This window comes from Cynocephalus volans, chromosome 10 (assembly GCF_027409185.1).
Source record: "Cynocephalus volans isolate mCynVol1 chromosome 10, mCynVol1.pri, whole genome shotgun sequence".
Lineage (NCBI taxonomy): Eukaryota > Metazoa > Chordata > Mammalia > Dermoptera > Cynocephalidae > Cynocephalus > Cynocephalus volans.
The window spans coordinates 11,811,932-11,826,673 of record NC_084469.1 but is presented as its reverse complement, the minus strand read 5'-3'; the positions used below and the strand labels follow the sequence as shown (position 1 = coordinate 11,826,673).

Sequence of the window (14,742 nt, the reverse complement as noted above, 5' to 3'; positions counted from 1 at the left end):
AAGATGTCTTGCTCACTTATCTTGCTTGATTTTAATCTCAACATCTGGACCCATGTCCAGATAGTATAAGATAAACAATTCAGATGCTCTAGTGTGCCGTAGTGCAGTCTTCCTGTTCTTGTATATGAGCTCAGTGGTACCAGGTCATAGCTTTTATTTTCAATTATTTCAGGCTAAAACCATTGGTATTTGTTACTTTGATCATTATTCTCATTTTCTCCCCCTCCTGATTATTACATTCCTTTTAGCTGTGACCAGTCAAGCCCTTGTATTCTAACTCTGCCTACATTCATATTCAGGGTCACCTCAAACAATGAAGTACAGGAAGCTGACTACAACTGTCCTATTTTTATCTTCAGTTATTGATTTGGCCAATATCTTGTTTAAGCCATTGTAACTTTGTCCCTTTTCTCTCTTTAATTTCTGAGATTACATTTATTTAAGATTAGAAAGGAAATGACTTGAAGAGGAAAAATAATCACATTTCAGGAAAATGATGTGTTAAGGTTTGCTATCAGCAATTGCTTTTTTGGAGAATAAAAAGAATTTCACAAACACTTCATAAATGACAGGTTTGCTTTGAAGATAATATCCTACACTTTGAATAACAGACAATTTTGACATCTTTTTTCTTAAGCAGCACATGTTAGAACTGTATTTCTGTTACTGGAATATTTTAAATCTGTCATCAAATTTCAAAGAAAAAATAATTCATTCATTCATTTAACCAGCACATAAATATTTATATAGAGGTCTCATACTGTTTTATTATGTAGATTGCTAAAAAATAATTATATTAAATACAAATTAATAGAATAACAGTGTAAAAATTTACTATCACAGATTAATTGTGGGAGGGAAAATTTGCAATTATGAAACCTTAAGTTGGGTATTTTAAAAGCAGTTTTATTAATTGCAAGTTCATGCAGCAATTCAAAATAAGTTTATCCATTACAGGAATGGAGAAAATCTACTTCATTTAATAGATAAGCATAGTTTATAATTAACATGTCAAGTTTTTGTGTGTAAATGGATGTTTTAAAGTACTGAAAGTATTTATTTTTCTCACTGTAGGAGCTCTGACATTTTCCCTGCAATCTTGTTAAAGCACTAATTTACTTTACAATGCATCTTTTTAACTTTAGGGCATCTGTGCGAACCATCAACAATTCTCTTTTAGTGGACCGCAATTAATTTGTTTTCTGAATTTTTTAATTTGCATAATATTTTATTTTGTGATGTTCATATGAAATTTTATGCTATTTACTTAGTATGACTTCCAGCACCATATATATTTTCAGGAAAAACCTTAACATCAGTGGAAATATTAATCTGCACTTACTACAAAAGAACTGCAATGCAACAGAAGCAAAGATACTAAGACTAGATAGCAAGCAAGCAATTGTTTACCAAGGGAGAGATTTCAAATTACGTTCTGCAGATGAGGATGAAAGAATCCTTGAAAATATATGTTTGTGTGTGTCTCTCTGTGTGTATACTTATAACTAAACACATACACACACAAATGGGTTTGTTTACACAGTCCTACTGAAGAAAGAGTTAAGAAAATCTGTAGGTATATTGCTCTCAGGACTTTCCTCCATTTTTCGATTTCTTAACCTGCAGCAGACAAGCAAAACCTACGGGGAAAAAACACCACTAATAACTGATATGTATCTCTCCAGGTGGCAAGTGTTGTCCTGTAGTCTTTATACCCACTTCCCCAAAATGGATACCATTAATTATCTATGTGGACATGCTGCTCTCCCTTAGTTGCCAAGTTTCAACATAGAATAAAAAGCTCCTTTATTTTTTTTAGATGGATTACATCTTATTATAAGAAATTTTATTGATATGTAGTTTGCCTGCAAAGTCGTGTAAATGCATAAAACATTATTTGTGTTAATTACATAAGCAGATATGGTATCGACAAGATACAGTAAAAAAGCTATTTCACAAAGAGCACAATGAAGTTGAATATAATGCAAAAACATTGCTGTTTAGGATGGCACCAAGGAACAAAAAGTGAGCCAGGACATGACAGCTCAACATTGCAGAAAGCTAGAGGGTAGATTAATGGTTGCCTAGGCTGGAGGGTAAGGAGTTAAGAGGTAATGCCTAAAGGTCATAAGGTTTCTTTTGGGGGTAATAAAATGTTTCAGAATGAATTGTGGTGATGGATCTGTGAATATTCTAAAAGCCATTGATTATATTCTTTAAGTTGGTTAATTATATGGTATGTGCATTATGTCTCAATAAGGCTATTAAGAAAAGATTATAGAGAGAAAGGAACCACATCAAGATGGTCATTACATTCACTGCTGCCTTTCCCTTTTGGAGCATTTGCTGATTCTTGAGTTTGAACAGTAAGGCCAAATAGAAAGCAGTAACCAAGTAAATACTGTTGTAGTCTCAGAAAGACACAGTCTCACAGAAGCCTAACATTGAAGTTCAGGCCTCCTAGAGCCAACAAGACTGACTCTGGAGTGAAAGAGGTCATAGAGAAGGAAGGCACAGATTCTGTGTGCAATTTCTCCTTGAGGTATTTGCTAACACTAAAATAGTGCATGCATAGAACAAGAGTCAAAGGAGAAAAAAGATCACAAAGCAGTTGAAAAGTTACTAAAATCTAGGAAAATTTTAGAAAGTATAGTTTTTGAAAGGCAAAATAAAGATAAAAACTTTCAGTTAAGATGCCAGACATGCTATGACCTAAAACTAGGGATAAATTCCAACTAAGGATTCAGATAATATATCCTTACTCTATGTGTCTTCAGAAATAAATGTAAGTCCTATCTGAAGAAATATAACATCATTCAGAACCTTCCCATTATCTCATATATAATGTTCATCATTCAATCAAAACTTACTATATGTACTAATAAAAAGTTCCAAATAACTGGAATCAACAGAAAAAAACAGACAATAAAAAGACCACTGGTAATCCAGATATTGAAGTAACTGAACAGGGGACTTTAAATTTATTACGATTAATATGTTCAAAAAATATGACTGTAGAGAATTTTACCAAAGAAGACAGATTTAAATTAAAGAGTCAAATGAAAATCCTAGAACTGAAAATAAAAGCTGACATTAAAAATATAACCACGAGTTTAATAGAAGATAAGACACAGAAAATTAGTGAAATGGTAGGTAGACCTATCTCTTAGATAGTTTCCAGATTGAGTCATTAAGAGACGAATGAAAACTAGATAAAATGGTATGAGCCATATAAACTGCTAACATATTTTTAATTAAAGCCCAGGAATGAAAAAGATAGAAAGACGGAAGTAATATTTGAAGGAATAAATGTCAATAATTTTCCAAAACTGACAAAATATATCAGTGACAGATTAAATAGTTCTAAAGAATAAACAAGAAAACTATACTTTGTCACATCATAGAATAAACAATGCTGATAATCAAAGACAAGGAAAAAAACTTTAAATGGCTTAAATGGCAGTAAATTATTAATAAAAATGGCAGAATAAAACTAAAGTGATTTTGTTGAAGGGCAAATAAATACATAAATAAATAAGTGAATAAATAAAAACTAGACAACCAAGAATTCTATAAACAGCAAAAATATACTTCAAAATGGAAAGTGAGAGTGACATCATCAAGCTGGCAGAATAGATGACCCCCAGGTTGCTCTTCCCCACCCCCACAAACTGATCTACTTACAGCTATTAAAATTCAAAAACTGCAATCCTGAGATTGCTGGAACTCAAGGAAAGAAGAGAGACCCACAGAGTTTGTGAAGGCAGGAAAGGCCTCAGTGAGAGGAAAGAGAGACCACTCTGACCATTTCAAGCCCTGCTTCCAAGGCTGGTGTGGTACAAGGCAAAGAACAGCTGTCAGCAAATGGAACAGCTACCAGGAAATAGAAAAGCTGCAGCAGCACCCTTTGTGTGAAGCTCCTTGGGGTCTGCAGAGGAGAAGGGTGCTTCACAGCGCATCATCTTATCTCTCAGGCTAGCAAAGCCACTAGAAACTTTCTCATAGACACACATAGGTATGACGGGCCACAGCCAATGGGAGGAAGGAACCCCAGAGGACAGTAATTCTTCACAAGGGACTCGTGCATGGCCTACCCCATGGAATATGTTTGGAATGCTGGGGAAGGGGCTGACCCACCAGGGGGGCATTGGAGCACAATGTATGCAGCTGATATACGTTCCAATAAGCACAGGTGCCACACAGTGGAGACTGGTCATGGCAACAGAACTGCAGGGAGCACAGTTTGCAAGACTCATTCGTGGACTGGAATTTCTGTACAGTCCCATTCCATTTGTGGTGACCTCACAAAACCTGGATGTGGATAAAAGGCCAGCAATAAAAATCTGATCTGTACAAAAAGTTTTCCTCAGTTTGAGAAATAGCAACAAAGCAGCAATTTAACTCAAGAACAGAGCTCAAAGTCCCAGTCCCTACAGAAAGTTTCTCCCCACTCATGAATGAATCACAGGACAGCAAATTAGTTCCAGTGCAGTGTTTAAGTGGTGTTGGTATTTATATACCACAGAATGAAATTTTAAAAATACAGACCAGAGACAAAACTCTGATATTAACCAGTAAAAGCCTAACTCCACCAAAACCACTTGTAGAACCTAGTAGAGGCAGCCATCACCTCAAATACCTAAGCATCAACATAAAGACACAAATATCAAGAAAGAACAGATAAATATGATACCACCACAGGAAACAAACAAAACACCAGCGATGGACCCAGAAGAACAGTAGATGTATGAAATGTCTCACAAAGAATTCAGAATAGCCTTCTTAAGGATGTTCAGGAAGTCACAAGATAATACAGATAAAAATTAAATGATATCTGAAAAACAATTTAAGAGCAGAATGAGAAACTTGATAAAGGAATAGAATAATAATAATAAAAATACACAGAATTCTAGAAATAAATAATACACTATCTAAAATGAAAAACTTGATAGAAAGTTCAAATAGCAGACTTAATCAAACAGAGGGGAAAAAAATCAATGAGCTCAAAGACAGAATACATGAAATTATCTAATCACAGGAGCAAAAAGAAAAAAAGAATGGGAAAAAAACCAAAATAGAAATGCAACAATTATGGGAGTCCCTCAAGCTAAATAAACTCTGCATAATTGGTACACTTGAAGATGATGAAAAAAGAAAAAAGAAGAATCTACAAAACAACCAGAAAAAGAATTAACAAAAAGTCAGTGACAAGATCCTATTTATAAATAATAACTCTAAATGTAAATGAATTAAATTCCCAATTAACAAACAAAGAGTGGCTGAATGGATTATAAAATAAGAACAAACAATATGCTGCCTGCAAGAGACTCACTTCACCTATAAAGACACACACCATCTGAAAGTGAAGGGATGGAAAAAGATATGTCATGCAAATGGAAACCAAAAAAGAGCTATAGTTATAGCAGATAAGATACAAAATTTTAAAGATTACTGGAGGTGAACGAAAATGAAAGGCAATGTATCAGACTGTATGGAATACAGCAACAGCAGTTCTAATAGGGAATTTTAGAGCAATAAATACCTACATTACAAAAGAAGAAAAAGTTCAAGTAAGCAACCAACCTTACCCCTCAAGAACTAGTAAAACAAGAAGAAACCAAACCCAAAATCAGTAAAAGGAGAAAAATAACAAAGATCAGAGCAGAAATAAATGAATTAGAGCTTAAAAAATACAATAGATCAATGAAACAAATAGTTGGTTTTCCAAAAAGATAAGAAACATTTATAAACATATAGCTATACTAATGAAGAAAAAAAAGACGACTAAAAGTCAGATGATAAAAAAAGCCATAACAACTGATATTACAGAAATACAAAGGATCATAAGATACTACTATGAACAACTATATGCAAATAATCTGGAAAACGTAAAAGAAATGGATAAATTCCTGGACACATATAACTCATCAAGGTTGAATCATGAAGAGCTAGAAAACCTAAACAGACCAATTATGAGTAATGAGATTGAAGTGATTATAAAATGTCTCCCAGCAATGGAAACCCCAGGACCAGATGGCTTCACTGCCAAATTCTACCAAACATTTAAAGAAAAATTTAATACCACCTCCTCTCAAACTTATCCCAAAAATTGAAGAGGAAGTAATACTTCTACTATAAGGCCAGCATTATCCTTATACCAGAACCTGAAAAAGATACAACAAAAAAAGAAAACTGCAGAACAATATCCCTAATGAACACAGACACAAAGATCCTCAAGAAAATACTAGCAAACAGAATCCAGAAACACATTTAAAAGATCATTCACCATGATCAAGAGGGATTCATCCCAGGGATGCAAGGATGGTTCAATTAATAAACATGATACATCACATCAACAGAATAAAGGGGGCGGGGGGAGATCATTTCAATAGATGCAGAAAAAGCATTTGATAAAACTCAATACCCCTTCATGATAAAAACACTCAACAAATTAGGTATAGAAGGAATGTACCTTAACACAATAAAGGCCATATATGATAAATCCACAGCTAATATACTAAATGGACAAACGATGGAGGTTTTTCCTTTAAGATCTGGAACAAGACAAGGATGCTCATTTTCCCCACTCTTATTCAACATAGTATCAGAAGTTGTAGCCTGTGCAATAAGGTCAAAAGAAAGCAATAAAGGCATCCAAAGCAGAAAGGAAGAAGTCAAACTATCCCTATTTGCAGATGACATGACCATACACACAGAAACCCAAATGACTCCACCAAAAAATTATAAGAACTAATAAATGAATTCAGTATAGTGTCAGGATACAAAATCAACACACAAAAAAAATCGATTGCCTTCCTATATGTCGATGACAAAATAACTGAAGAAGAAATCAGGAAAGTAATCCCACTCACAATAGCTACCAAAAAAGAAAATACCTAGGACTAAATTTAACCAATGAGGTGAAAAACCTCTACAATGAAATCTATAAAACATTGGTGAAAGAAATTGAAGAGGACACAAATAAATGGAAAAATATCCCATTTTCTTGGGTTGGAAGAATAGGCATCATCAAAATGTACACATTGCCCAAAGCAATCTACAGATTCAAAGCAATCCTTATCAAAAAAACAATGACATTCTTCACAGAAATAGAAAAAAAGAGTCTTAAAATTTGTATGGAACCACAAAAGACCTCATGTAGCTAAAGCAATCTTGAAAAAAAATTACAAAGTTGGAGGCATCACACTTCCCGACTTCAAAATATTCTCTAAAGCTGTAGTAACCAATACAGCATGGTACTAACATAAAAATAGACAAATAGACCAATGGAACAGAATAGAGATCCCTGAAATAAACCCACACATCTACATTCAATTGATTTTCCACTAAAGTTACTTGTCTAAAATTACAGAAATCTATACAATAGGACTGGCACTGGAACCCAGGCCAGATTCTTAACCCCATACTTTTTTTATTGAATACAAACATAGCTGAGATAAAAAATCTTATATTGATGGAAAGATCATCTCATGCTACAGATTTTCAAAGTTATGTTTGTTTTAAAAATATGTAACTTTGCCTGCATAGATCAAGCAACAGAGGGAGAAATACTTAGAGACAACAATATTAAGTAATTACTAATGACCAGATACTCATGGTAATCCTGACTGCTCACACTGATAGCTTTTAGTAGGAGCTATCAATTCTACTCTACATTATTTATATGTCAATTATTCTTAGTGTTAATGAGGCCTTACTAACTTAGAGGCAAAAATTTGAAAATAGGCCATACCAGCTAAAAGCAAAATTTGGACACTACTTATTTTTTGTGTCCCAGAATTTCTCAATTCTGCCACATACTTCTTTTGCAAATCATTCTAGTTTAATTCGTAAAAAAAGAGTTATGAATGAATAGATTGGAACCAAAAGACTATTTTTGTTACAGTATTTTATAACAATGTTTGCTGACTGTTACATTATTATATTATTTTGTTGTATTAGATTATTCATTATATTTGTATTTGCATATCAGATTAGCCTTTAAAAAAAAAAAAAGGATGGACTTTGTGATCCCTGAATTGGGAAAATATTCTACTTATCTAATTGATCTAAGACATCAAAGTTTTTCACATTACTTTTGAGGCTTTTATGGGATGTGTTGCACTTTAGGTGGAATTTTCTACTGTTTTGTTGATTTATTCTGTGCCCCAGTTTACGCTGGAAGGCTTTTTACATGAATCATATAAGTACAAAGCATTGTAAAGAGTGTGAGAAAAAAAAAAAAGCAGAAAGACACTATAATTAACAAAGCCCCTGTGTATGCAACCCACACACACACACACACACACACACACACACACACACACACACACACACTCTTTATCACTCCCAGAGAGAAGAGTACTTTGCAATTTCAGCTCAAATATTAAAAAAAAAAAAAAAAAGAAAAGAAATTCTTCTCCATTCTAGGCTTTAACAAATGGTCTCAAATAAAATCCCTGCCCCCTCTCCTCCCAGTGTGACTGGATCTTAGAAACTATTTGAAACTACAGAGTAATGCAACAGAGAGAGAAACATGAGTGGGTATCATTAGATTTACTCCACTGTGTTTCCAATCTAGTCCCTTAATTCACAGTATTTTGCCTTCCTACCTGAAAATTCAGGGTATTTGATTTCATCACAGCTGGTTTCTGCTACATCAAGGATTTCTCAACCCCAGTATCATTGATATTTTCAAACAAATAATTCCTTGTTCTAAAGAGGCTGTACATTGTGGGATGTTTAGTAGCATCTCTGGTCCTCTACCCACTATATGTCAGTATTCCCCACCACCTCAGTTGTGACAATTCAAAACGTTTCCAGACATTGCCAAATGTCCTTGGAGTGGGGGGCGGGGGGAAAATTCATTCCCAGTTGAGAACTACTGTCCTACAGAATGAAAACAAACTGCACAGATAGAGGAGAAAGAAAGAGCACATTTCTGACCAGCATATTTTAAGATGCTTTAAGCTTTCCAGAAGGCTCTTTATATCTAGATAATTTGGACAATTTTCTTGTGTAAGAGTGTTAGCAAATGCAACCCTGTATTCATCATTTCAGAATTGATCTCTTGCCATTGGTTTCACTGTACCTTGCTCTTCATTTGGAGGTCAGCTCGTAATAACTTCAGTTTCTTTTGGATCCCAGTCAGAACACCAATTTTCTGCTCCAAAATGGACGATAATTGGGAAATGCAAAAATCAATATCATAGTTTACTCTGTCAGCTGTCTTCTGGATGTTCTCCCACCACTGGCAACATTCCTTCCATGAAGTTGTTGTATCCTTCCTCGATGGAGTGGAGCATGTTTCAGCGTCTTCAGTACCTTTCTCCTTCTCACTGTGTATACAAGGTATTTTAATAAATGCATCCCTCTGAAGGGAGATTTCTGAATCACTAATGTGTTTTTCTAATATCTTTGGTGCCTCATGTCCAATTGGATAAAGGCAACGACGGTAGGGCCTTACATCTACAGGTAATTCTTTTACTCTGCTTGCATATCTCAAAGTGTTGAGGGTGTCTTCACAAGAGGTCATCCCTGGAGAGACAGTGGCGATCATGCAGGTGGAAGAGCGCTCGCCTATGAAGGAGTCTCGGAGCACCTGCGTGAGTTTGCTGGCTCTGAATGGGGTGTGAGGCTTGTTCTGACCCAAAGCCCGAATACATTCCTTGAGGGCGAGGAGACTCTTATTAATCTCTGCACCTTCCAGCTGCCTCCTCCTGCTGGCCTTAGCAATGCCTGCTCCCCTTTCGTTCCCAGCTAAGTCCACGAGGGAAATCTTCCCATGCAGTTTCCCTCTTGACTTCAGGATGATCTGGAACACCGCGTGGCTCCTGGATGAGTGGGCGTTGACAGAAGTCTGCCTAGAAGTCCGACAGCTGTTCCCTATTTCGACGAGGTTCAGCACTTCCTGCACACAACGCACCTCTTGCTCCTGCAGCCCGACCACTTGCATCTGCTGATTCCCATCCTCGAGAACCTGCAGCTTTTTCTTCCAGTTCAACAAATCATACACCTTGCTCCCATAAATCTCAAAAAATGTCCCATAGACTTTGAGGTTCAGCTTCTCATAAGTGGGCTTTTGGAGCAGGAGAAAGACATCCTGTGCCACCAGGGCGTAAATGCCTTTAGAACAATCCTGGTCCCTTCCTGAAAAGGCTCCGCCCATCGTATGCGTTTTCCCACTGCCGGTCTGCCCGTAGGCAAAGCAGGTGGCCATGCCCTTGCGGAAGACGGACTCCACCAGCGGCTGGGCAGTGAACTGATACACTAACTCATTGGAGGCCGTGTCATCGAAGGCATGGTCGAAGCAGAAGGTCTGGTTCTCCAGGTAGCGCGTGAGGTCCACCTTTTGCTTGGACTCATGCACCATGACCACATTGTCAGAGGTTATAGTGATGATATCCAGGTCCTTCATGGTGGTCTCTTGCTGGTTGAGAGGCCGCTTCCTCACGCAGACGCAGATCCGATGGTCTTCGGGGGGCTCCGGGCTGGCCATCGGGCTGCTGTCCAGCTGCCTGCGGCACTCTTTAATCATGCGCATCATCTCGTGGTTGGGGTTGCCCGTGTGGATGTCCAGGGCGCGTCTAGCTCGGATCTCCAGCTGCAGCCGCCTGCGCTTCTCCCGCTGCTTCTGCAGTTTCTCAATTTCCCGTAGGCAGGCAGACTTTTTCTGCTTCATCAGACAAGGGTTGCTGGGGGCCCTCACATCTGGGCTGTCCCCCGAGGGTGTTTCACTTTTCTGGGGAATCACTGTAATCCCCCGCCTGGCTGCTGTACGCTGGTCCCCGATGGCCGAAGGGGGCGCTAGAGATAGTGCGGGCAGGGGCTTGGACGGTGCGTGGTGTTGATTCAGCAGAGCTGGATTCAGCAGGATTATGGTCTCTAGATCAATCTTCTTGCCCTTTTTGGCTCCCTTCTCTACCCACTCGACCGTGACCCAAGATTTTTCTTTGTTGATCTCTGTGACCACAGCCAGGTGAATCCGCTTGTCGCTGCGCTGGATCGCCACGCAGATGCCCACTTGGAGGTCTCTGAAGTGTGGCTTCAAGGGTTTCAGGGGCAAGAGGCGTGGGGCGAGAGAGAGGCAGAACTGGCTGGCCATGGTGAGTGATGGAGCTATCAGGGCTCGCTTCCACGTGCCCTTGGCGTGGGAGCCCAGGAGCCCAGCTCCAGCCAGCCCGCAGCGCCCAGAGCACTGAGCGCGCTTGCGCTTTCCGCCTGCCTTTGTGAGCCCGGAACGCCAGGATCCGCCGCTCACGTCACAAAAGGACGGGCAGAAGAGGAGGCAAAAAGAACCAAGGGCCTCTAGGTAAAAGGGAGGGAGAAGAGGTCAAGCGTGCGGTGTTAGGGGAGCGCAAAGGCAGTTGGAACAGAGAGACTGCTCTCTGCCAGGGAGGGTGAAAGGATTGGAGAACAGTGTGAGGTGCTCTCCAGACCCCAGGATTAAAAAAAAAAAAAAAAAAAAAAAAAAAAAAAGTGCAGGGAACAGAGAAGTCATGAGAACTATGGGGTTGAAATGTACATGTCCCAAGGACATTTGTACCTGAGCTTTGGAAATATCTATTCTCCCTTGCAGTCTTGTCCTGCAATCTCAAAGCTCAGGTCTGAAAACCGTTATGAAATTCCCTTAGACAACTCTCCAGTGTCAACAGCTGAACGTAGAGATGTTTGCAAATGTCAAGCTTCAAAATTCGAAATTCATCAGGATCCTGGAGACACTTCCTCAAACCTGCCATATTTCTTTATTCTCCCACCCCCTTCAAAACTTGTTTAACTTTAACTGTCATAACTTAAAGTTCTCCCAGTTTAATGGGATTTATTATTATGAAAATCAAAATGAGTTGAATGTAGCAGATCGTTGTGGTAATGTGCTAAGGTGGATCTTCCTTCGTACAGCATCTGTGTTTGCAAACACAAGATGTTTATCACATTCCAAATGGCTCTGATAGCTATGAAGTGAGTTTTGCTGCACCACAGTCACCACCGTTTTTGAGATTAGCTCTGTAATTACCATTCCAAACTTCTCCAGTAATTACACTTCCAGCCTCACTCTCCAGAGGAAGGAAAGATATTTGGTGGAAACAGTTAGTTCATGTTATACTCCCTCCCCACCCCCAAAAGTGTGTATGTGTCTGTGTGTGTCCTTTAGAAGTTGTTAAGGATGGTGGGAGTGGGAAGTGGGAAAACAACTAAGACCATCAGAGGCAAAATTATGTTTTTGCAAGATTGCAAAAACTTTTTGTAAGATGACTTGCTTGCAAAAAACTGACACTGATTGCCAGGCAGGCCAAGATGAGTGTAAGAGTGACACTTTATGTTCAATTTTCTCCCACCCCCAACCCCAAACCACATACCATTATTGTCTTTTGGACTGTGAGTTTGGTAATAATTGTACTTTCTCATGTATCCCCAAAGTAACATGAAGTAGTGAGGTATCCTTATAATCTTCCCCAAGACCAACAGATACTATGGAAATAAATTCTGTCATAAACTGACTTTTTAAGTAGAAAGTTCTTCAGGAAATTTAGTAAAACTTAAAATTTAAAAAGAAGGTGAGAGGAGGGGAATATTGGAAAGTTGGACAAGTATGCAGTGCTCATTTCAGGGAAATGCTGAATGCCAGTGGAGAGAGGGGAGAAAGGGATTTCGGAAATTGTCTTTGTCCGATTATTTGTTTTTTTATTTGCCCAAATTATCATTATTTAACTTTGTGCTTTAAATCGGTTGTTTTTCTTAGTTTCAATTGCGTTATGTAAATATTCTTATTCTTTCTATTTGTCGTTAGGTTAAATTATAATTTTTTTTTTTTTTTTTAAAGATGGCAAGTAAGGGGATCTTAACCCTTAGCTTGGTGTTGTCAGCACCACGCTCACCCAGTGAGCTAACCGGCCATCCCCATATAGGATCCGAACCCGTGGCCTTGGTGTTATCAGCACCGCACTCTCCCGAGTGAGCCATGGGCCGGCCCTTAAATTATAATTTTTAAAAGCATGGCTGATTTAGAGTTTTTAATAACCTTTACCTTTGAAAAAGCTAGGTCTCTCTCAAAATTATGCAATTCTAGCTCCTCCAGGTTAGCCACACTTTTTACACCTAGGCTAATGATTTTTGTAGATAGACAACAGATGACTAGGTCCATGGTAGTAATGCAAAAATTGAAGACTAAAGTTTCTTTTGACTCGCTCATTTTTTTGTCCAGCATGCCCATAAACATATTTTAAACAATTTCATGTCTTTTTTCTCAGTTCTCTTCTCTCTTACATAGTTTCCGAAGGATAGATATCTCATTTGTTCCAACAGTTTAATTTTACATATAGCTGAATAGATAGTTGATAATCAGAACTCTGAATCTTAAACCTGTAGATGCCCACAGGAACTTCAAATTCAACAAATCCCAAACTGATTTTAATATTTTTTCTTTCTGAAAATGGCACCTTTTTGGCATTTTTAATTGCTCTTAGCAGTTTCCACATCTACTCACTTTCAAAAACCTCACTCAGATCTTTATCTTCTTCTCTTTCAGTCCATTCTAACAGAGAGTTAGAAAGTCCTTCCCTAGCCTCTAAAAGCCCTCTGTAAACATATTATTTAATTTTCCAACAAATTATGATCTTGCTTCCTTGGTCAGCTTCATCTAGTCAGGAACTCAGCCTGTTTGTCACACTGCCTCTTAGAGTTATTTTAGCAGGTCCTTTGTTATTAATTCCCTGCGTACAAGTGATTCAGTAGCTCTCCGTCATCCTAAGCAATAGAAATTCCATCAAAGGCACATGAGGCACATTGCCATCATTCCTACTTTTTTATCCTCAAGCTATACCACTGTTCACACAGTCTAACATTAAGCTATGCTGAAGAAGTTAAAGTCCTTCAAACACACGATTTTCTTTCACATGTCTAATTTCTAGTCCAGTGGTTCTCAGTATCGGGGTATATAAAAATCACCTGCAAGGCTTGTTAAACCTTACATTACAGGGACCATCTCAGACTTTCTGAGTCAGCAGGTCTGAGGTGGGGCTAAGAATTTGCATGGCTGACAAGTTCCCAGTGGATGCCTAGACTGCTGGTCCTGGAGCAGCGCTTTGAGCATTACTGCTTTAGCCCTCAGACTACAATAGCGTCACTCTTCCTCCTCATTTGCTTGAACTCTTTGATAACTATCTTAAACATCACTACTCCTGGACAAGTTTTTCTGACCCTGTTGATAATAACTAGGAAAAATAGCTTTAGACTGAGACACCCTTTCTGAAGAAATAATATCTCTTATTGATTGAGTTTGGCTGCTCAGGGGAATCCAAAAGCCTAATTTTCAGCAGGGAATAAAAAGAAGAAAATTCTCAATGGTGTATATAACAGTAATCTGTTTATAGAGAGCTGTTTGAGTGCTTTTACAATTTTGATAATCTGGAACTTAATTTCCAGCAATATATTTTTACATAGGCCTATATAAAATTCACAATTCAGAAACCATCTGTGTAATTCTCATTTAATGGAATGTATTCTGAGAAAACACTGTGAATTTTGATAACAAGATAGTCACAGCATTTGTCAAATTGTGGAAGCCTAGATACAGGTTAAGATATCATCCTTGGTTGTGACCTTGATAGCCCCTTGGTAGATGAACAGTTTTTCCAGATTAGAGACTGAAGCCATCACTTTATTTTTTCATTGAATATAACCAAGTAATAAGTATATACAAAATGCTTACCATGTGCTACTTCTCATGTCAAAGGAATCCTGCCC

General features: G+C 38.0%; 1 protein-coding gene across 1 annotated transcript; it reads right to left on the bottom strand.

Moving 5' to 3' along the window:
* Positions 1-9,082: 9,082 nt before the first annotated feature.
* On the bottom strand, positions 9,083-11,104 carry KIF2B (kinesin family member 2B). The gene has a single exon (XM_063112583.1). It carries the CDS (start codon positions 11,102-11,104, stop codon positions 9,083-9,085), a length of 2,022 nt encoding a protein of 673 aa, XP_062968653.1.
* Between the last annotated feature and the right edge of the window lie 3,638 nt (positions 11,105-14,742).